The following is a 24,668-nucleotide window of genomic DNA, read 5'->3' as shown; positions in this document are numbered from 1 at the left end:
CTTCCAAACAGCAGTCTCCATTTTCCAACAATTCTTAACACAAAAGCAGTTTGTATTTATTATTGCCTTTGTGGAATGTGGAAAGGGAAAATTAGATCGAAACTGCCAGCAATGGAGATGGTGTCTGCACAGTTGTCTCCTGGCCTTACATTTTAACCTGAATCATACTGTATATTTTAAGAAAGTGAAGAAATGTAAATGTATGGCGCACTAAGAGAACACACTAGAGCATGGCTGAAAAGAGAATAAGATGCTGCAAGGTAATTATTCCTGAATTAACGTTTGCCTTAGAGAGGGCAAAATCAGAGGTGGCTTTGATTTTGCAAAACTTCCACGGTGAGAGGAGCCAGAACCAGGAATGGTTCCAGTCTATATCCCTTTTTATCAGAACCTCCAAAGTTCAACGGGATCTGGATAAATGGTTCTGGTTTTAACCAATCTCTGGATTTGTTTTCAACTTTTTGCCTCTGTTAACAGATTGCTTCACCTCCGGCTCCTTCTCTTTTTCCAGATGTAATCATTTCTCCTGAGTGCAGTAGGTATTTTCAAAAGTTCCAAAGCAATTCAGGAGAACAAATCCCACAGACTTTTAATGGGAATCATGAACCTGACTCTCAAGCGCTTTTGAGAATCTCTCCTCCTCTGTGCACAGGAGACCTTTAATGTAAGACCGTGTGCATTTCCGCCGGTTTCCTTTTCAGAAGTGGGGAGAATTTTTCTTGGCCTCTTATTCGGTTTGTGCCATCAATTTCATGCACACTGCTTCTAATGACAAAGGTCTTAGTGCTTTAAACTGAGTAAAAATACTGACTCCAAACCAAGTGTCACTTAAGCTAGCACAATTGAAGATTCACCGATCAATAAACAATACCCTCTGCCTGCCATAATAGCCATGTGGGTGCTTTTTAATTCTTCCTAATAGCACCCCCCTGCTTTAAAATGAAAAAGAAAGGAATTCCTAAAGAGCCACTATATTCTACAGCATACAAAAGACATGGCAACAGCTATTGTACTCAGTAAAGACAGGTTCCTTTTCCTCATATCTTAGCCATAAGTGGTAAGATAATAACTGTAATTAATAATCTACCTACTTCTTATATAGTGTTTTTTGTCAATAGCGCTCAAAGCACTTTACAAAGGAGATCAATATTATTATCCCCATTTTACAGATGAGGCAACTGAGGCATGGAGTGGTGCCCAAGGCCACCCAGTAGGCCTACAGCAGCATTGGGAATAGATCCCAAGTCTCAGTCCAGAACTCTATCTGCTAGGCCATGCTGCATTCCCTAGTCACACATAAAAACACACATTCTTAATAGTGGTGAGAATAAAGAAAATGTATGCCCTCTGGCTGTTTTAAATCTCATCAGTGGGATTGTTTAGGGTTTAGGTCTGTGTAATTAAAATCAAAATCTGTTCCCCTCCCTCTTTCTCTCTCGTCTCCCTCACACTTGGACACCACAGTGGCGAGTGCTATACAGGGACCTACATACATGAATACACATTCATTCGCACCATTTTGACTGGAAGCTTTTTGAAGAGGTGACTGTGGGCTCCATTCGCTGGTCTACTATGGCCACTTTGTGCTGCTTAAGGAAACTCTTTACTAGTGTAATGCTCCCCATTTCCTCCCCCCCCCCTTCTGTTGTAAGGGGCATGGTAGAGTGGAGCTCTACTACACTGGTTCTCCACTAGCACAAGGTCACTTGGGGGACCTCATGCTGCTGGCTCCGTGACACACCCCATCTGCCAAACTCACCGGCCTCATGCCCAGATTCAACAAAACACTTAAGCAAGTGCTTAATTCCACTTGACGTTACCCAGGACTTAAGCTTATATGCTTTGTTGAATGGGGGTCCTGATGGGTTGCATAGGTGAAGGTGCAAATACATGTGCATGCACTAGTGTTGGGTTGTTTAAAGGGTGTGGACAGTGCTTGACCTTGCAAAGTTCAGCTGCAAGTGTATGCGCCTGCTGTTTTGTCAATGCACAAGTGAAGGCTGAGGGCTGAAAATCTTACCCATACACACTGGGTTCAACAATAGATCCCCAGCTGTTTGTTTTAAAAAGTATTTGCCTCATTATATGTTGTCAAGTATCAGGGGGTAGCCGTGTTAGTCTGTATCTACAAAAACAACAAAGAGTCTGGTGGCACCTTAAAGACTAACAGATTTATTTGGGCATAAGCTTTCGTGAGTAAAAACCTCACTTCTTCGGATGCATAGAGTGAAAGCTACAGATGCAGGCATTATATACTGACACATGGAGAGCAGGGAGTTACTTCACAAGTGGAGAATCAGTGTTGACAAGGCCAATTCAATCAGGGTGGATGTAGTCCACTCCCAATAATAGATGCACTCTATGCATCCGAAGAAGTGAGGTTTTTACTCACGAAAGCTTATGCCCAAATAAATCTGTTAGTCTTTAAGGTGCCACCAGACTCTTTGTTGCCTCATTATAGTCCTCCTTATGTTTTCAGCGTCTTTGTATATAGTCATTCGAGGGGAGGGAGCTGGGGGGAGGAGTTATAAAAGATGCTTTTTCAACATATTTTTTAACTTGGTTTTTAAGCTTAAAGTAGTTAATTGACTTCATTTTTAATATCTGATCATTAATAGTGTTCATATTCAGACATCAGACAAATATTTCAGCTACTATTTTGGATAAAGAAAGATTTGTATGAATGGATGCAAGATGACAGGCACTGCTACATGGAGAAGTGCGTTATGTCTGGAAATCTAAAGAAGAGGGTCTAAAAGGCAATCTGCATAAATTCAGCATAAATTAAAAGTTCAGTTAGTGTGTGAGGTTGAAGACAAAGTTCTCTCCGGGGTATTTCTGGGGAAAGGAAGTGTAGCCTGCCTTATTGTGAAGCTGAGGAGAGCCGTTGTAATGTGGGGGAGCAGGAAAAATATTGCTTTTTTTTAACCTCAGGGTATCTTCTTCATAATGATTCTGTGCTCAGCTCCTTTCTGACTGCTCTATCTCCCTTGCATTCTAGCCTGCTCATTTGTCCTAACGTCCATTCATTTCAGTGATGTATTTTTTTTTAGGCACTGAAACTTTAAAGAGAGAGCGAGAGCAATTTATGTGAAAAATCATTTTATCCAGATTAATGACCATTACACTTGACTGTTATCACAGCATGATTAGCTAGATTCCTTTCTGGCATGAAAGAATAGAAACCACTTTCCATTTCCTTACTGTTTGAAGTAACCGTTGTAGAGCCAGCATGTCGTATATCATGTGTCAAGCTGATCCGGGAAAAATAATGCCTATACTCTTTTCGAAGAGATGAGCGGTGCATATGCAAGTTGTGCAACTATAAGGATGTTTTCAATGTTATTTATTAATCTAATTTTAAAGTCACAATCCTGGCCTTATAAAATTCCACTAATCTTGCAGGGGATTTCTGGAGAGCTCCAATACTATTGATGGGAAGCTAGATAGATATAACTGCATTGAATAAAGCCAAGTTCTTATAAAAAATGTGGGTGCTCATTTCCTCCAGGGCAGAGGGAAGCTTAAAGGGCCAGGAGTGTAATCAAAACAAATTGCCTGTTTCTGATCTTATTTACACAGGTGTAAAATCAGGAGTAACTTTCAACAGAGTTACAGCAATCTAAAACTAATGTGAGAACAGAATCAGACCCAATGGGTGTAGTATTTCTAGTGCTATGTGCCGGCTGTGAAAGAGACAGATTTGAATTCATAAATGTTGTAGTCTTGTTAATATAGCACGACCCCCTCAGATAACAAACAGCCTGTGTACGCAAATAGGATAGCCTGATTCCCTGGGCACTTCCCTGGCATCACTGTGCACTGATTAGTGCTTCCTAACGTGAGTGCTTCTAGAACCTTCAAGTCTCTCAGCTGTTGCCTGCTGGACTGTCAGAATTGCTTAGGGAGAGATCAGGGGGTCTGTCATCACGGTGGTACATTTTCTGTCATGCAAAAGGGAACTGTGGAATCGCCAAGGACCTTATGTTTTGAAAGTGCCTCCTGAAGAACAGTGAATGAGAAATGCAGTTCTATTTCTGAAGGTTTAGTGAAAGGCATCCAGAAAACTCAATTACTGCAGGGCAGAGAGAAGAATAAGCAAGGAGTTATATTTTAAGTGAAAGACCCCAACATCGGACTGGTAACATGGTTCCGGGAGAAAATAGGACAGAATGACAACTATCTCAGGGCTTGGGTATTCAAGCTGTTAATTAAAGGAAAGACTCTTATCTGAACCAAGCACTGGGTAAGGGGAACACCTGTGTGGGATTTATTGGATTGAATTTTTAATCAGTATTAATTATTTTATGGTAATAAGGGAATGTGAGCAGATTCACACCAGGTCTCTGAATAATGTTATTAAATTAATACAAAAGTATAACAAATAAATCTATTTTTAGATCCTTAATACACTGTACCAAAAAAAACCCCACATTAGCTTCTGCAAGGTTGGACCCTGGATTAGCTTGCATTCTGGAGATAAGAAATTGGCCATTATCAAGGAAGACCATGCCAGGATAGAAACAGAGATGGAAAATTACTCCTAAAAAAAGAAGGCAGGCTGAACTAGGAATTAATGCATAATGCTAAATCAGAAAGGATGAAGGAGCCTCATTACTAGCTTCAAGTTCAGACCCTCAGTATTAATCTTCTTCCTAAATCACAGGTCTGATAGCTGCACTTTTTTTTCTTTCTGGAGGTAGAGATTTATGGGGTTATGAGGATGGTGTGTGTGTATGTGTGGTGTGTGTTTGTTTGTAACACTTACCATACCCTTTGGTGCATCTTCCTTGATTTTTTTTTATTCATAATTCCTCAGGACCTCTCAGATTCTGTTTCTTTTCTTTTTCATTTCCCTTAGCAGTCCCAGATGCCTTCTTGCCTTCTGGCTCGAATGCTGCCAAGTGTATTAAATTGTCTGATATGATGACAAAATGGGAACTCTTAAAGAAATACTTTGCCAGAAATGTTCAAGCTACTAGAAGGGTCCTGGCAAATACTCCATACATTTTATTTGTGGAATCTGAAATGAAGTACAATGTCATTACTTTCCTGAATTCCTGCTGGTGCCCTTTATATCTGGCAGCTAAGACATAACTCAGGCACCTGCAGTAGCTTAGCTCTGGACCTCATGCAAAGTTTCAGAGCTGGTGGATTATTAGGGCTCAGTGAAGAACAAGTTAAGACAGACTCACAGAAGTAAGAAAAACTGAATTCACTTCATCTACTAAAAAGACAAACTTTTATTATTTGGGGGGAAATGAAGAGATACCTAAATAATTCTAGATTTTATCTTCCCTGGTAATATTTACTAGTGCTGTGAAAACTTCAGACATTGGTTGTATCAAGTGTTTGCAGGCTTCATTTGTTATCCACTAACCAAAATTACCATTTTAGAATCAAACCAATACCAAGCTTCTCTCCAGCAATTCTGTTGGGAACACTATATATTTATTCAAGATTTCAGAAGCAAGTCTCTGGAAACCCCTGATCACTTCAGAAAATAATTCTGGTTTACACTGTACAGCAGGCACTGAAACCATGATACAAAATTTATTTCATGCTAGAATTGTTTTGCATAACATTGTGCATGCATTTTACTCAGAAGTACTAAATTGCATACAATGCTGTTGTCTTGTTTCTTAAACTTTGAGACAAGTTTATACTTGAGTATTCTCCTGATTTTTGTACTATAAGTCTCAGTTTTTAAATTACACTTTTTTTTTGTTTCAAATCCATACTGATTACTTAATATGAACAATTTGTTATGAAGGGTCTTCACGTTGGATCTATACATCAATAAAATACAACATAACCAGAGCTGGAAATTAAATCTAGACCAGCTGTTACCATCAGGTCCAAAGAAAGGTCCCATGTGTCACAAGCATGCCAACGAAAACAGACAGGAAAAAAAGGAGTTTCCTAAATTTACACAATTCTAGTTGAATTAAAAGTTCTTGATTTCCATGTCAGTGTGATGAGATATGAAGGCATGGTCAATATGACCGATGACTGCCTGATTGCACTTTTTAAAACCATTACTCTGTATCTTGTATACAAAAAGAAGCAATCCATAGCAAAGAAATGTACAGTTTTATAATGTTTTACATTTTGGCTACAACAATGTATGTAAAAGTAAAGAGCTTTCAAAGAAAATATATAACTTTCTTTTTTTTCCCCTTAAAGTTAATCATACAATTGCAGTTTTTGTTTACTTCATGCAATTCATGCTATGAACAAAACAAAAAAGAAAGGAAGAAGAGATCTTCTACAGTTTTGTTACATTTTGGCCGTAGAAAAAGCCTGCATCTCTAGTACAACTCTGAAACCACATAGAATCATCCTTAAAACCTGCATGGAGCGAGTTTACTTTGTCCAAATGAGGAGGTCTTCTATGCCTGCACAGTTCCACACAGATGTTTATTAGCCATCAATGTTCATCTCCATCTCGCCTTGTCAAGTCACTCTGACTGCCTCTGTTGGCATATATTTAGCAATGACAGGACTTTCTTTGCAAAGATCTGCATGTAAAGAATACAATCAATACTTGAGCTTCTTTCCTGTGCTTTTCAAATCAAGCTTGGCATTTTAGTTTTAAAGGAAGGAGGAAAAGGTAGAGTAGCTACATGCAGAGGCAGCCATATTCTTCTTCAACAGGATTTTTTTTCCATGCAGTCAGCCAGACTGAGACCTCTCTTCAGTGTATCTGAGTATTGCTTTCAACTTATAATAGGCGCCCATGCAAAGTTTCATCCTACTGTGCTTGTTTCCTCAAACTCCTGCAGGGTTCCTATGGCTCAAATATATCCTGAGAAAATCAAAATCTTCAATTGTTGGCACGTTTCAGCATTGACTAAATGCCTACCCCATTCCATAAGAGCCAGTGGATCCACCATTAGCCAAGATAAGCACATACCAGCATGGTGGACCATTAAAGAAATTATCTGGTGCATTCACCCTTCATCCTATGTACCACTACCATGCAGCATATGGCCCACCAGTACTATTTAATGCCCACCTAGTGTCATCTTTATACTATTTAAGGGTGTTGTCACCAAATGTCAGTAGTAACACCATGCCCAGGAGGTGCTACTGTGAGACATGACATCTTCAGACTTAGTCACCTGGATTATATGAAACATAGCATAGGCTAATTGTAAATAAAGCTTTTTAGACCATTCTCTGCTACTGATCCATGCTACAAAATAGATGGGATGGGAGACCAAGAACGTCTCACTGGGCTAGGAGAGCTGTAGGGCGCAGACACTGAGGATAATCCTATCGCTTTTCCGCTTATGCCAGCTATGCTGTTAAGGCTCCGTGACATTTCGTAACCTTCATTTAAAAGAAAAATGCAAAGTACAGCATTGGATCAACAACAGAATGGGCTAAGAATGAGGTCAACATTGTGGCCAGTTAAGTAGCATCCTCATGCATTGACATGCTGAGAGTAGTATCGCTTGCAACGTGGTTCAGAAGGCCATGTAAGTAAGAGGAAGTTAAAAAAATGGGGGTGAGGGGAGGAAGCAGAATGGTTTCTCTGGAATGGGCAGACTATATAATAATGTAGGCAGTGTCATAGTTCTGTCTTAAAACAACTGGGGGGAGGGAGGGAGTCAAGTGGAGGGATTTTTCTGTTTCTTTTCAGTGTAAACTCAATTGCACTTTCCCCCACTGACTCATGTATTTGGACCTCAGGCAAAAATTAAGGTGACTCGTAGCTTTAAAAAAAACAGTATTTGTTCCGTTGCTATAGAGATACTACTCATTTGCTCACCGCATTTTAAAAAAATAGTTTGCATGCATTCAATTTCCCCTTTCCCCCCCACTCCCATCCTTTTCCAGACATGCACAAAAACAACCTCAGCTAGTATACACACATAGTTGCACAAACTATGGATGAAATTCAGTTGGAACAACAATTAAGATGCTCTCAACGTGTTTCGAACAGGCCAACAATATGCTGACATTTGTTACTCTTTAGCCAACCGGCCTCTGTTTCATTCAGTAGAGAGAGCCTGCTTCATGTTGCAGTGCATCATGAGAACTATACATTCCTCATACCAAAAGGTGTGCCACTTGGAGCATTCTCCTGATTCACTGAAGCAACCCAAACTGGCTCAGGCTGAATGAAAATGGCCAGTGCTTATCCAATACAGAATCAGGTAAAACACTTTGCTACAAAGGTAAATTTTAGCAGAGATACTTTCATATGAAAGTGCAGTGGTCCAAATATATCTTTGTTAACGATAAACCTAGAAATTATAATTACATACACTATCTATAACTGGCATTTACTATAGACTGTTGTCCATCATACAATGGCACATGGGAATTCTAAAACCCATGCCCATGGTATGGTTTACATAATAGAATCTTTGCATTTTTTTAAAATACTGAATATATTATATACTCTATACAGTACACTAGTGACGGACACTGCTTCAATGATAGTTAACTCTTAGTGAAATTAACCACTACCAATTATGCACATATGTAGTTCTAATTTTATGCACTTAAAGATATCTGCATTTTTGGTTTCCTTGCTTTTCTTGGATTAAACCATTTGGGCAAGATTTAGTCTATCATAAAAAAAAATTACAGGAAGTCTTTTTTGTTTGTTTGTTATTTTAGGACCTAATGTTGCTGACTATATGGATGATTCTGACCATTATCTAAGTAAAACTAAATTACTTCTGGGAGAAGTCAGGATTTCAAAAATTAATTATGGTAAATATTAGTTTACCAGAGGAAACCAATTTTAGTTAGATTACTTTCCAGTCATAAAAGAGGTCAGAGGTGTAGCGAGCGCCCTCCGACCGGAGGGGGCCCCACAAGGAAGGGGGCCCCTAAAAGTGGCAAAATAAATACCGCATTCCAGTTTCTGCATTGTAAGGGGCCCCACCCGGACATATGTTCGGAGGGGGCCACCGTTCGGAGGGGGCCATGTTCTTTGTTGCTATGGCCCTGAAAGAGGTCTATGCTAACAAATGCTCCCATATGAAGCTCTCTCTGTGTTCAATTATACAGCTAGGCATGACAAAGAAATTAACTGAAGTGCTGTATAAACACAGCTGAATAATCACTTTGTGGTTCTTGGTATTTGCTGGGGCATTTATTTATTTTTGCCCACCAAGTGTTTGCCATTCACAGCACATTGCAATCTACGAGTCTTCCAAATGGGCAGCCTTCACTGCTGTCATAAATATTAATCGATGTGTCTTTGGAGGATGAAATCTTTTAAGGACATTGCAGAATACTGGGCGCTGAAGCTCACTGAGCTAGCTAACATGGAAGACTAAACTGCAGTTGCACATGGTAGCTCTAGCAGCTTTCCTCTCCCAAAGAAATAGACGAAAAACTCAAAATGCAGACATCAGGTTGTTATTTTAGTGCATATCTAAACCAAGCCCACTAGTCCATGATAACTAGTAGATGACTTTTTCTCTCTTTTTTTTAAACAAGGTCACTAACTATGTGGTTACAGGACCTCAGCTACATACCCTTTCTTATTCCTCCATCAGGCGGGCAGGGATATTCCCCGGTTGATAAGAGGAAGCAGGGTCCATATCTCTCCCGAGTGCCAGAGCGGGTAAAGGGCAGGCCCTCATCAGGAGTTATAGCCTGGTCTATGTGGGGACAGTCTTCATTTGCCAGCGCCGCCTTGGCCACCTCACCATTCAGTTTCGAATCTTCAAACATATAAGCAGAAGGCTATTGAAACACTAAGAACTGTTTATCAGAGTTAAATCTGTAGGTTCGGGATCACAGCTAAGGACTAGCATGGTGATGCGTAAAAGGTAGCACATTTGTCCTAGATACAGTGGCTTTGTACACTACACCAACATAAAATAAAGTATGTTAAGTGGAAGGAGAAACGAAATGTTATCTCATTAGATAGAACAGCAACCTACAGTACTTCCACATATATGGGGCAGTTTCAGAAACTGCTTTGCATTGGTTCCTAGTCCTGTGAGCAGAAGACTGCAGTTAGAAACTGGATTATGTTTAGCATGACATATGATGGCATATGAATGATCTGTGTCTCATGAAAACTACTGAAACACATAGAACTTTGGAGAGGCAGTTAATGGTGAGTTGCATTGTAGTAGTTGAGTAAATTCTATTCATGCAGATTTATATCTTTGTACAATATTACGTGGGCAAAAGATCCCCAAAGTTTGAACAGTTTGCTTTGTTTTGCTTATATTTTCAAATACACAGAATGGTAGTACACATTTTAGACGGACGCACAGCATACATCATGTATGGGAATGTGACAGCAGAACATGGATTTTAAAAAACAATCCACTTTCTGATGTTTTATTCTGTGACATATGTAGCTTATGCAATGCCAGCAGAGGATGCTACAGATGAAAAACAATACAGCAGCCCATGGATTTTGAAAATAAATTAAGTAACATTTACCCTCTGACTGCAAATATTGAAAATGTGTCATTAAATTTGTCCACTTTACTCCACATGTCCCCATGAAGATAGACTGAGATTGGAATATTTTCTGTATGTGATTTGCTTCACAGTCATAAAACAATTTAAAGTGCTCTTACAAGATTTGTAAAATGTTTTCAAAGTGCAAATTAGTATATTGAGAATATACTCAAAATATGGCACAGTTCAATAGGGACATTTCAGCTAAAAGGAGGGGAAAACAGTCAAAATATAACCCGTACACAAGAGCTAAACTATGTGCTTAATTGAGTGGGTACAATTCAGAAATTTGCAGCATTCTAAACCTCGGTTGCACAATGCTTATTATTTAGATACTGTAGGGCGCACACTGCAGGTGATCCTACAGTTCTTAATGAAAGGGACAATGCACCGATAAGCTTTATTTCAACCCTCTTTCCAAAAACACCTGCTGACTTGCTCCAAACCCTGTGCAATTTTGACATATATTTTTCAGTGGAGCTGAGGCCAAGTAAGAAAATAAATCCAAGCCTACATAGAAACCCTAAAAAGAGAGAATGCATTAAATAGGATGAGCAAACCTTCCAGAGCAATAGTTTCAGAAGGGCATGATGGATAAATAATATGTAAGGGCTTTTTGAGAATATAGCACTCTTCTCATTACCATATAAAATGATCCGCACCGATATAGACACATATGTATGGTATGCATACTATTGTATGGTATGTACACTGTTTATGTACATACATGCTAATTGCATTTCATGTCTTGATTTTTCCCCAAGCAGATAAAGTGTTTCCCCACATAATCAACTCCATTTTGCAACCCTCCTACTGGTATCTTTTTTTCCTTCCTGCAGAAGTGATCAGTTCATTTCCCCATAGAATATGGTAGTGGTAGGGTTTTTTGTTTGTTTTTTGACCAACTAGGTTTATTAATACATCAGACGCACTAACAGAAGCAAAAGATAGTTTCTGAAATTAATGATGACTAATTTGAACAGGTTTCTGAAGTTTCGGGGCATAGGTTGATTGCAATTCCTGTGTGTGAATAATATACGTATATTTCATGCTCCTGTTTACTTTGCACAAAAACCACACAATTACCTTAATAGCCATGACATCACATGATACTGAGCTGGTTCTTTAAAACTCACACTGATATATACTGTGAACTTTGCTATTCCTTAAGGGGATCAGCAATGCAGTGGGTCAGTGTACTAGCCTTCACATCTACAGGATAAGGCCCTGATGCTACAATGAGTCAAGTGCAGGGGGGACAGCTACACCTGCACAGAGCCCCACTGTTTTCAGTGTGGAACTCATTGCTGCATTGGGGCTTAGATTAAATTAGAATAAAATTAGATTAAAGAATAAAATGGTCAGACACATAGAAGAACATAAATTGTTGGGCAAAAGTCAACATAGTTTCTGTAAAGGGAAATCGTGTCTTACTAATCTATTAGAGTTCTTTGAAGGGGTCAAACAAACATGTGGACAAGGGGGATCCAGTGGACATAGTGTACTTAGATTTCCAGAAAGCCTTTGACAAGGTCCCTCACCAAAGGCTCTTATGTAAATTAAGTTGTCGTGGGATAAGAGGGAAGGTCCTTTCATGGATTGTGAACTGGTTAAAAGACAGGGAACAAAGGGTAGGAATAAATGGTAAATTCTCAGAATGGAGAGGGGTAACAAGTGGTGTCCCCCAAGGGTCAGTCCTAGGACCAATCCTATTCAACTTTTTCATAAATGATCTGAAGAAAGGGGTAAACAGTGAGGTGGCAAAGTTTGCAGATTATACTAAACTGCTCAAGATAGTTAAGACCAAAGCAGACTGTGAAGAACTTCAAAAAGATCTCACAAAACTAAGTGATTGGGCAACAAAATGGCAAATGAAATTTAATGTGGATAAATGTAAAGTAATGCATATTGGAAGAAATAACCCCAACTATACATACAATATGATGGGGGCTAATTTAGCTACAACGAATCAGGAAAAAGACCTTGGAGTCGTCATGGATAGTTCACTGAAGATGTCCATGCAGTGTGCAGAGGTGGTCAAAAAAGCAAACAGCATGTTAGGAATCATTAAAAAGGGGATAGAAAATAAGACGGAGAGTATCTTATTGCCCTTATATAAATCCATGGTACGCCCACATCTTGAATACTGCATACTGATGTGGTCTCCTCATCTCAAAAAAGATATACTGGCATTAGAAAAGGTTCAGAGAAGGGCAACTAAAATGATTAGGTGTTTGGAACGGGTCCCATATGAGGAGAGATTAAAGAGGCTAAGACTTTTCAGCTTGGAAAAGAGGAGACAAGGGGGGATATGATAGAATTATATAAAATTATGAGTGATGTAGAGAAAGTAAATAAGGAAAAGTTATTTACTTGTTCCCATAATACAAGAACTAGGGGTCACCAAATGAAATTAATGGGCAGCAGGTTTAAAACAAATAAAAGGAAGTTCTTCACACAGCACACAGTCAACTTGTGGAACTCCTTGCCTGAGGAGGTTGTGAAGGCTAGGACTATAACAGCGTTTAAAAGAGAACTGGATACTTTCATGGAGGTTAAGTCCGTTAATGGATATTAGTCAGGATGGGTAAGGAAGGGTGTCCCTAGCCTCTGTTTGTCAGAGGGTGGAGATGGGTGGCAGGAGAGAGATCACTTGATCATTGCCTGTTGGGTTCACTCCCTCTGGGGCACCTGGCATTGGCCACTGTTGTTAGACAGGATACTGGGCTAGATGGACCTTTGGTCTGACCCAGTACGGCCATTCTTATGTTCTTATTATATTAATTATTAGAGATGGTCCTGAACCAAAACTGTGTATCTGAACATTAGGAAAGTTTGTATCCTTCTCCAGATCAGAACTGTGTGGCTCAGACTCGTATCTAATAATAAGCAATCATTTAGATAGCACCCTCAAACACTCTGAAGCACTCTGCAAGTACAAGCTGAAATGCAAACTAAATCCATGGAGCACTACATCCACCACTAAAATGCAGCTACGTCCTGGGTATAACACATCACTATTTAACAGCACACACCACAGCCAGGAAGTGAAGCATGCCTCATCCAATTGTAGTTACAGAGAGAATTTAGGCAAAATTACTCAAGTTGGCATTTGGCTGAGACATTGGAGTTAATATCCTACTGTTTCCAAAAACAATACGAAATTGTCGATGAGTACAAATAGTCACAACCTTGGCACTACATCTCATCTGAAAGACAGCACTCCCAAAGCATACAGAAAACTCATGCCTCATTGTATTAGGCTGTGGCCTTGCCTCCAGCTCAGGTCACAAGTGAAAATGAATTTGAGAGCATCACTCCCATTCCTGGTTGTTCATGTCATGAAATCATCCCTACATCTCTGCTCAAGAACTCCATGGAAGGGGTATCGAAAACTAAGATTGAGGTGCATGGCAAAGCTATGCCAGGAAATGTGTACAAAAACTCCCCACAGTATATGTGGTACAATTAAGCATAGTTAGTTTCTTGCTTTCATTGGCATTAAATTTACTCAAATGTTACAAGAGTTTTCAGAGGTCATAGATCTTCCCATATGAGACTGGACCTATAATGGCTTCAGTGACACCCCTACATCCCACCTGGTTTCAGGCTGCCTCTGACGCTGTATCCCCAATTGCTACGCTCGGAGCATTTAATGATTTATAAATGCACATTGTTGAATAATAGCCACGTTAGTGTTTTCTTTCCATTTCAGGAGGTTCCTAAAGATAAGGAACTGTGGGCAAATCATTCTTCTGCAATCTGAGCTACAGATTTCTCTGTGTTTTCTGAAACCTGTTCCACCCATAGTACTTGTGTTGATGTCAATGGCAGTGCTACACACGAGACATGTAGGCTATGCCATTGAGATCTGCACTGTGGTAATTAAAATTGCAGTGCTGATCACAGATGACAATTTGGCCTATATTTGGGAGAAAGGGATGTCATGCACAGAAATGACTGTGGAGGGAAGTAGATTTCTATTTCTGTGAATGGGGGACTGAATTATCATATATTTTTTTAGATAGTCTACATATCAGTAATGGATTTACATGCAGCAATTTAAATTTCAGCCCAATCTATACCTAAGTTAATACTCAAAACTCCCACAGTCTTCACTGGGAGTGAAGAGTAAGTGAGGAGTAAGTGGCTGATCCAAAGTCAACTGAAGTCAACTGCAGTCTTGCCATTGACTTTGGTGAGCGTTGGATCAGAGCTTAAGTGTACAACTAAACTTGGCCCAAATGTCACTTCCAGCATTTACTTTAAATACACACTTTACTTTAAAAGTATAAAGTGGACTGTGATTTTACTGTAAGGCAACTAAACGAATTAGGGCTTGATCCTGCACCGTTTAAGTGATGGGAGTGATGCCTGTAGCATCATTTCTGTTATATTCTTGGATACATATTTGTTCCAAAAATGTGCATTAGGCTAAACTTGGCAATATCAGCCTAGGTCAAATTATTTTTTCCATCCGTTTAAGTTTTTTTTTTTTTAAATTGTATGTGAAGGATGCAAAATGACTTCACAGTTAACTGAAATTTGCACTGTAGGCTTTGTGGGCCAGCTTAAATCCTGATATTAGTAGGTCATCTCCACTGACGGAACTGGAGATGTGACATGGGTGACATAGGGAGCAATATTTTCAAATTGCCCTAATTCTCTCCAAACAGGACCAAGGTTTGTCAAATAGTTCCTAAATATTAGTAAACCTTTGGGCAAAGCGGGGCCAGTTTTTATACTCCTGGTCTTGTTCCCATTAAAGCCAATTGCAAAACTCCTGTGGATTTCAATGGGAGCAGAATCGGGCTTCATGTTAATAATAAAACCTGAAGCCAAGGAAATTGTAGTGACCTTTTCAAGGAAAGATGCTTGGTCTCAGGAGGGAATGCAATACCAGGGAACCATATTCTGCCTGTTGTCTCGTGTTAGATTGTAAGCTTTTTGGAGCAGGGACCAAAAAGGTGTTCTGCATGTGTACAGAACCTAGCACATTGGGCCCCCGGTCTATGACTGGGGCTCCTAGAGCATTACTGCAATAAAAACATTGTTTTACATAGAATGCCATTTAGATTTTGTTCTTTATAAAAATCTGTAGCATGATATACCCCCAGATTATGATATCTAACAAAATGCAGTATTACTATGGGAATACAAGAGCACCAAAGAAGCTCTTTCCATCAGATAATGGATATGCTAGGACTATTAACTGAATTATGGTATAATTCATAGTGCTTAGCTCTTTAGGGCTTGTTCTGGGAGTCTTTCCATTGGCTTCAGTGGGCTTTGGACCAGGCCTATAGAGAGGTTTCTTCTGTAGATCTCCAATTGCTTTACAAAGGAAAGCAAGTGTGATGACCCCCATTTTCCCCATCAGGAAACGAAGGTACAGAGAGGTGTAGTGACCTGCCCAATGTAACACAACTGGTGAGTCTCCGGAATAATCCTAGTCCAGTGCCCCATTCCTAGGACTAAACTGCCTTCAAATGCTTATTTAATGACACAAGCTTTTAAAAGTCCTCCATACTCAGCTGTCTTAGATATGGGGAGAAACACCAGCAAATCTCCCAGGTAAGTAGTTTGTTTCATCATTACCTTATTGGGATTCTTGTTTTAAATTTCTTCATCCCACCCTTCAGGAAACTGCCATTAAAATGCCAAGGACTTTTCCAGACAAAAATTAGATTTCGAAATAGAAAGATAATGATACAAACTAATAAAAGCTACCAGGAAACTCAAAGGCAAGGGTGACAGTCCAGCCAAAACACAAATCTCCTCTCCTCTGTGTGTGGTGTCTTTACCATTGTGCTTTGAGTGCTACCCATACAGGAAGAGGATTATAATGGAGACTGGCCATGCCCAATCTGTGGGCTCTCCTCCTTCCCAATGGCATGAGCTATAGTCAGAGGTTCAAGGGCTGCCACTTTGACTTTGCTGCCATTGTTGGCTTGTGCTTGAGTTAGAGCTGTGAGAAACATTTGCATTGAGCCTCAGACCTACTTGATCTGAACCCTGGATCCAATTGTTCACAGATCTCAATGTATCAGTGTATCCAGGAGCCTCACTCTGTGCTTCTGAATGCAGGCAAATATATGCAGAGATGCTTCCTGCATTTGTGAAGCCCAAACAAAGTCTCTTTTCCTCTTGCTAAACTTCTCCATGCCCCCAACAACTACCCAATAACAACCAACAGAGCCATTCTTATCTTAATGTCTTCAGGAGGTGTAGGGGGGTTTTGTGGGGATTGGGTAGCTCCCTCCTTTCTTGTCTTCAGAGCTGTGAAGTGGCCACTTTCCCTAATAGCAGAGGCTGTGGGGTTGGGTGGATTGAAAGGGCACTCACTGTGGGTTGTTGCCTTCTCCAACGCTTATAGGATTTAACTGCCAGGCAAAGGGTGCCACCTTCATGACCTGTGGTGCAATGTGAATGGGCCACTTCAACTGAAATGGGGCTGAGATATGCTCCCATAATCCTTAGCATGATAGCCAAGGAAATCCTGCATGGTAGATTTATGGGTTGTCTCTCCCAGGGCATGAGCATTGCCAGGGCTCCCTTACTATTATGCTAACGTATCTGGGGCCTCATTAGCCCTAGATTAGAGAGCCAGGTACCAGGAGACATAGGGCTCTTTCTTCAGCTCGCACAAAACTACCGGAGAAGGGAGCAGCATATCCTGCCCTTGTTCAAGGATTGAAGGAGACAGTGATCCTCTGTACGCACATCTACTCCTCAAAGACCAAAGCCTGCTGAAGGAGCAGCTGCTTGGCACCCCACAAAGACCCAGAGGTGCAGCAGAGGGGTCCTCTTGGCCCCAGAAGGGGAAGCAGCAAGACACTGCCCTATATCAAGGTAAGAAAAGGGGTCTTGGGTCTGGATGCGGGGATGGGGTGGGAAGGGGGGAGAAATGACTGATTATAGGGAAGCGCTAATGCTGGGAAGATACTAATTACTTGGAAGATGAAGATCTGCTTGTTGAGGGTGTCCAGTCTAACTGAAACCTCCAAGCAAACCTTCCAGCCCTTGCAAACCAAACCTGTGGGGTTCAGTTGGTGAATCCCAACTTGCCCAGAACACTGCAGGGTTTTGATAGCCTTGACTTCAAAGGGGGCACCACGCAGACATGGGTATAGCCTGTGAATGGTCCCACAGGGGATGGACTCAAACACTAACGCTCTTTTGGATCTCAGTTCTGGCAAGCGTGCTGATCTTCAGCTCCTGACGCTTCGCACGACTCCCAACATACAGTATCTCTTAGATGAACACTGCCTATAATCTCCATTGCTGAAGCAGCTGCTCAGCATTTAGCCTCTTCACACTGTTGCATCAGAGAAGGTAAATCTAATTGAAGTGCTATGACTGGAGGAGGGACCATTACACTGAACATCTATAGCCTGACTCTTACTTTATGGCCCCCCTTTACACCATTATGGCAGTGTAAAAAGGCCACAATAGACTCATAGGCGCTAAGGTCAGAAGGGACCATCATGATAGTCTAATCTGATCTCCTGCACTCTGCAGGCCACAGAAAGTCACCCACCCACTCTCGTAATAGATCCCAAACTTCTGGCTGAGTTACTGAAGTCCCCAAATCATGGTTTAAAGACTTCAAGTTATAGGGAATTGACCATTTACACTCGTTTAAACCTGCAAGTGACTCATGCCCCATGCTGCAGAGGAAGATGAAAAACCACTAGGGTCTGTGCCAATCTGACCTTGGGAAAAATTCCTTCCTGACCCCAAAATGTGGCGATCTGTTCCAGTGGTTCTCAACCTGTGGCTCACAGGCCACTTGTGGCCCAATTAGCACAGAGCTGTGGCCCATGTGACATCCTCAGGTCCATACAGGTAATATTGGATGAGGCCTACAATGGTAAATAGGTTGAGAACCACTGACCATGTTAGACCCTGAGCATGTGGGCAAGACCCACCAGCCAGACACCTGGGAAAGAATCTTCTGTAGTAACTCCGAGCCCTCCCCATCTAATATCCCATCACCGGCCATTGGAGGTCTATGTTGCTAACAGTCACAGGCTACATGCTATTATAGGCAGTCTCATCATACCCTTTCCTCCCTGAACATCTCAAGCTCAGTCTGAAAGACAGGTTTTTTGCTCCCACTGCTTCCCTTAGAAGGCTATTCCAGAACTTCACTCCTCTGATGGTTAGAAACCTTTGTTTAATTTCAAGCCTAAACTTGTGGATGGCCAGTTTATATCCATTTGTTCTTGTACCCATATTGGCGCTTAACTTAAAGAACTCCCCTCTCTCCCTGGTATTTATCCCTCTGATGTATTTATAAAGAGGTGGATATGTCCAGCAGGGAACACCACTGGTGTAGGAGGATTCCCTGGCTGTAATGACTCTGACACATCCCCAGCAGCCACCAGCATTGGGGGCACGGCCAGGAAGGAGAGGGTGTGGTTGGAGAATTGCTGTGCTCTGGCTATTCTCAGCCACGCGGTCATTTAGGCAGTTGATTGCATATTCAAGCAGCCCTGAGACTGCTGTAACTTATGGTGGGGGCTAGGCAAACCTTTAGGCATCCCCACACTAGGGAAAACGTAAATGGTGACTTGAAGCCAACTTTACCTCCCATCCTCCTCTCATTGCCTGTGCTGAACTATTAAGAAATGGCCCTTTTTTGTGTACAAGTGATCAATCCAAGTTCCAAAGGAGATTGTAGAGACCAGTAAAAATGTAGGATCAAATCCTGGGAGCTGCTGAGCACCTGAGAAAGCCACTATCTCTGATTGGTGGAATTGGCTGTTTTGCCATGTCCCTCCCTTCTGCCGGTGCACTCTTCAGTTTCCCCACAGTTTACGGGAGGGTCAGAGCATGCCATAGAATAAGGAGTTATGGAAATAAATTATGAATTGATAAAAATACAACCTTGCTGCTTTAGTGTCTGGGCAATTGTGAATTTGAAATAAAATATATCTCACTTGCAACTAAGAGTGAGATTAGAAGCAATAAACCTAATACTGTTTCTCTAGAAAAAAACCCACAAAAATACCTCTCAGCCTCTTTTTATCATTCCCGTCCAGACCCCACAAATAACATGCAGGCGGCAACCAAAAGCCTCAGCCAGGACCTGATTCAACAAAATATCCATTTGACTTCCACTCTAGACCATGCCAGGCTACAAAAATATTTTTTTTTATGGGCTCCAGACCCTTGGGTAGGATTCAGAAACATGGATCGCAGGCACAGAGGTTTGTTTTTGTCATTGCTAAATCAGGCCCTCAAAGTGCAAGGGATATAACTACATTAGATTATAAAAAGAATGATGGGGAAGATATAATAAGCCACAAGCAATTGACAATGAAATGATGGCTTGGAGGGTATGGATGGAAGTACAGCACAGAGAGTGTGGGTTTGAGATTTTGAAAATGAACTATGATGTGCTAAGATGGGAATCACTGATTTTTAAAACAGCAGGTCTCTAAGACAATAGGTTTGGGAATTTTCTGCTGGAGAGCAATGAAAATTAATTGTTTTCCATGCAGACTATCTGAAAGAAATAGCACATTAGCTAGATAGTGCTTTCTTGCATCATGTACTTACTCTTTGCATTAATACCTTGTGTGACAACCTCAATGGAGTTACCTATAGTCTGTGACATTCCTTGTCGTTTTGCATTTAAAGAACAGTATTGTAATCTCCTCTGCTGCCCAATATGGAGCTCAGGTTGATGGGGATTGGAGAAAAACTTCACAGAATAAAATGTGACAGTCTGTAACATACACAAGTTGCAAGCAACATACAGTAATAACAAGTAAATGTTAACAAACAGAACGAGAGAGAGAGAAAAGAGAAAGAGAAAATGTGAAGAACATGTAAAAGAATTCATTTGTTCCTACACAGCAACTCAATTTAATTTTAGCTACCCCAAGATTTTCATGCTTTGTATAGAGTCAGATGTAGCTATCTTTAACAAACACCTGAATATTATTTTACTGTATATTTTAAAACTTATTCTGAAGTATTCTTGAGTAGATGTCACACTAACAGACTTTACGTTGGTAGAGCTGAGAGCAGAATTTGTCTCCTCTACAGCAGAAATTTAGTATACTAGACAAATTCCCAGATGCTCCTCAAACCCGACCTACCTCTGAATATTTACTCACCACCATGTTGAAATGGGTCCCTCCAGGTAAGGTTGTCCCCCAATAAAGGTACTTCAGTGAATAAGGTGACCGCCTCAGACAACCCTGATTGGCCAACATTGTGACATCACTGTCAGAGAATATCACCTTCAAGAGGCGTTACTTCCTGAAGTGAGGTGACAGCATATTGGCTTCCTGTCTCTTGATAGTTTGGAGACAGGGAGTAGGTACAGGAGCATGAATAGATCAAGTGCTTCTTGCTCTGAAGATACTATTAGAAAGGTGTATAATGCAATGGTGAGAGGTGTTGCTCCTGGAAGCGCTGCCTTCCAAAGAGGTACATCGCAGTCCCTGCTAGAGATGGTCCACCTCTAGATGATTCTGTACACTGATGATTCTGTAGAGATGATTCTGTACACTGATCCTGTACTTTTGTGAGTCAAATTAAAATCCTAGTGATTCCATAGACTGCAGTGAATCCTAGGGTAGGTCATGTATTTGGGAATGGTGCAACATATAAGCTCAGTCTGGAGAGCCAGGTATTGGTTCCTCGCTAGGTAAAGTTCATCTCCCTTAAGATCGTAGAGCACCAAATTGTGGATCTAGTTTAGATTTGAAAAATAAAGACTACAGTATGATGATCTGTAGGGTATGGAGCATGGATGAATGCAAAGAACAATGAGAGCAGAAATGGGTAAACTACTGGTTACTTCTGGTCTGTGCTTGTTTTGTAAAAGCAAATCTTCTTAGAAGTAACAAACAGAGAAAGCTTGGATAGAGTCTAAATCAGGTATAAAGTAAGAGGGTTGTGGTGTAGTTGGCTAAGCATAGCATTAGGTGCCTGAGTTCTAGTCCCATCTCTATTACCAATTCTTTCCGTGGCAGTGGGCAAATCATTTAACGCCTCTGCTCCAGCCAAACAGGGCTCAGAAGTAAAAGCTGCTCTATTTTACATTTGGCTTCCCATGACCCAGAATGGCAATTCCAGCCACTGGGGATCAGTTAGATGGAGGGAAGCTCAACCCTTTCCCTCCCAGTAACACCACCTGCACTAGTGAATGATGTAGGAGCTGCTAGGGCAGGCCTGTGCCATTGGAGGCTCCCACGAGTGTGAGGGAGTACTTAAGGAGCTGAATCTACCAGGTTTAAGACTGCTTTGTGCTGGAGGACTGGCACAAAGTGGGCTTAATGACCTGAGAATTAGATGTCTGTGTCTCAGTTTTCCCATCTGTTGAAGGGATATAATACTTATTTGCCAACCTCAATGGGGTGTTTCCCCCCCAGTAGGTGTAGCTCCAGAAGGAGCTATATCAAGTTACACTAGCTGAAGATCTGACCCAGTTTATTTCCAGAGAGCAAAGGCTGAAGCCACCTAAGGGATAATGGGGAGGCTATTTTTTGGTTTCACATGTAGTACATGCGAATGATGTAGTGATGTAGTACATGTGAAAAGTGCTCAGCTGACTACTCTGAAAACAGAAGTCCTCTCTTTAACCATAGAAAAGGTACAGCACAAGCAAGGTAGAGGAGACTTCCCCATATTTCTTTCCTATCTACAGACTCCACTTTAGGGGTGAGAGGGTAGTTCCATTTCCATTCCTATTCAATACTTGACCACTCAGCTAGGTCTGCCAGGAAGAGTCCCGGTGGCTTGGGGTTTTGGCCACACCTTCTCCATTACAGCTTAGACTGAGACAACCATCTTGTTTCACATAAGCCTCCTAACAGCCATTGGATGGTAAAAACTTTCAGCCACTGTCTCCCTGACCCGAACCATGGCTTAGGAGACCAATATTCCATTCACAATTCCCTAATTTTTTTTCAAATTTTAATGGATTGATGACATTTATATTAATTAAAATTCTGAATTAGAACAATACCATAGTTCTATTGCTACTACAGGAAGCCAGACCACAGGTGGATAATTGCCCAATGAAATGTTTAGGAGGTGCTATTGGAATCCACTATTCAAGGGATATTACAGAACTGCCTCTGTGCATGACCTACAGGAGACATGAGACCATGACGGGTGCCAGCCATGAGGACTTAGTCTTTTTATCTCAAGCTGTAGGAGCTTATGCTGTAGCTGGAGGTCCGGGATTAAATCTTGGGTGACACCAAGGTGATCATTATTGCACTGTTTTTCTATAAATATTCAAAGTTTGATATTTGGGATTAGGAATTATTAAATGGTGTTTGAATTTTAAAGACTAGAAAGGCCATTTACAATTCAAAAATGAAGTGTGTGGGACCTTTTCCCGCTTATACCTTTGTGACTCAGGCCCAATGTAATAGTCTATGTAGGGCAGTGGTTTTCAACCTTTTTTCATTGACAGACCCCTAAAATTTTTTGAATGGAGGTGCGGACTCCTTTGGAAATCTTAGACATAGTCTGTGGATCCCCATGGGTCTGCAGACCATGGGTTGAAAATCACTGATCTAGGATATATAAGCACCACTGCCTTCTGCTGGGGGGTGAATGAGAACTGCTCAGTTCTTTGTGGTTGTGTATTATCTAGTGGCTAGCCTACAGCAAGGATAGAAACAGCAACGCTACTACCGTCAATTGAGATTCTTCTTTATCTCAAGTGGTATTTTGAGTGGAATATTCTATTCCCCTTGTTGCAAACCTGTTGTTTAGTGGACCATCATGATATGTATGGGTATGTATACAGCCACAAATTCATTGCACTTGTATCTTCCAAATGTGCAGTATAGGTTGCATAAAACCTGCTTACGATCACAAACTGCAACTAGTGGACAAGACACCTGATTTTCAGAACCACTGAGTACCTGCAACTCTCATTAACTCCAGTTGGAGTTGTGAGACCTCTGCACTCCTGAAAATCAGAGGCAGTATGTTTTTTGAGTGCAGGTTATTTGGTTTATTTGGGGGGGAGGAGAAGAAGAAATTAAGCCTAGATCAACTTTTCTAGACAGTGTTTCCACTGATAAAAATTAATCTGAACCCAAAGGGAGCCCCAAATCATATTTATAAATGGAGATCAGTTCTCTCTTGATATGTTACAATTAAATAAAAAATTCTTAGGGTCAAGTCTTGTCCCATCCCATGCAAAGAGTGGGAGAGTTTGAGGATGGGTACTGGTCATTCTCCCTCTCAGCAACAAAGCATAACAACTGCAAAGGCTACTGCAGATGTAAAGGTGATGCACTAGCTATGGAGTGTTGGTTTATTTTGTTCCTCTCCAACTCTGGATTTCCTTGCGATCCTTTCCCCGACACTGCTCTGAGCAACAGCCTGGTTTCCCAAGATCTGCCTTGAGTGGAGAATTCAGCCTTCATTGTTTACCATTCTGCAAGGCCGTTGCCCAGAGTGCACAATACATACACCCAGGGATACTCTCTATCTAGACCATAGCTCAAATAAAGGCAGTGTGCTGAGCACTCGGGATGGAGGGAATCCTTATCTCAGGGTTCTGCAGCAGCGTCAAAGCACCTGTAATGTCTCCCTTCAAATTATGTGTATGTATACAAACTCCTAATATAGAGAAAAGGTTTGGGTAGATCCTTTCGCGTGTGAGGGAACAAAAATCACCCATCTCCTTTTCTTTAGGTGCTTAACTCTGGTCATTCTCTGTTTCCGTCTGAGTGCAGCTGATTTGTGGCATCAAAGTGCAGGCGATGTTACAGACATCAAGTGGAGTTATGGATTCTATTAATATTCCAGACCCACTATTATAGATTGGCAAACAGCATCATCCACCTCTTCCTACGGATACTGTAGGACATAACCATAAAGCCAGCACATCTTTTGGGCGGGCACACTGGGGTGAGGACGAGGAGATTCATGTGAAATTTTCATAACAAAACCCCAAACCAAGTAGTTTGGAGATTTGTTTTGCCTATTTTGAGGCTTTGTCACCAACCTGAAACTTGGGCCTGTTTTGCAGATGTTTGTGATCTTGGGCTGAGTTTTGTGTCGTTGTGGGGCAGAATGTGGCTTTGGGCACAATCCTGGTAAAGCTGAACAGTTTAGGTTGAATTCTGTTTTCAGATTTGGGTTCACTTGATTTTCATGCAGCTCTAGTTAGGAGACCTAATGCTTGCAAAGCATTTTGAGACCCTTGGATGATATACAAGTGCAAGGGA

At 41.1% G+C, this 24,668-nt stretch overlaps 1 protein-coding gene across 3 annotated transcripts in view; it reads right to left on the bottom strand.

The window, feature by feature from the left end:
- Nucleotides 1–5,238: 5,238 nt before the first annotated feature.
- Nucleotides 5,239–24,668, bottom strand: part of KCNC1 (potassium voltage-gated channel subfamily C member 1) — a 155,272-nt gene continuing 135,842 nt past the window's right edge. The window contains exons 3-4 of one of the 3 annotated variants that reach the window (XM_034770205.1): nt 9,504–9,692; nt 5,239–7,335 (exon numbers count right to left, since the gene is read on the bottom strand). In XM_034770205.1, the coding sequence (XP_034626096.1) occupies nt 7,199–7,335; nt 9,504–9,692 (326 nt within the window). In that variant the 3' untranslated portion in view covers nt 5,239–7,198. The remainder of the gene's footprint in view (nt 7,336–9,503; nt 9,693–24,668) is intronic. The other 2 variants (XM_034770202.1, XM_034770204.1) reach the window with 2 other exon arrangements.

Source organism: Trachemys scripta, chromosome 4 (assembly GCF_013100865.1).
Source record: "Trachemys scripta elegans isolate TJP31775 chromosome 4, CAS_Tse_1.0, whole genome shotgun sequence".
NCBI lineage: Eukaryota > Metazoa > Chordata > Testudines > Emydidae > Trachemys > Trachemys scripta.
This window is presented reverse-complemented; position numbering and strand designations above follow the sequence as displayed.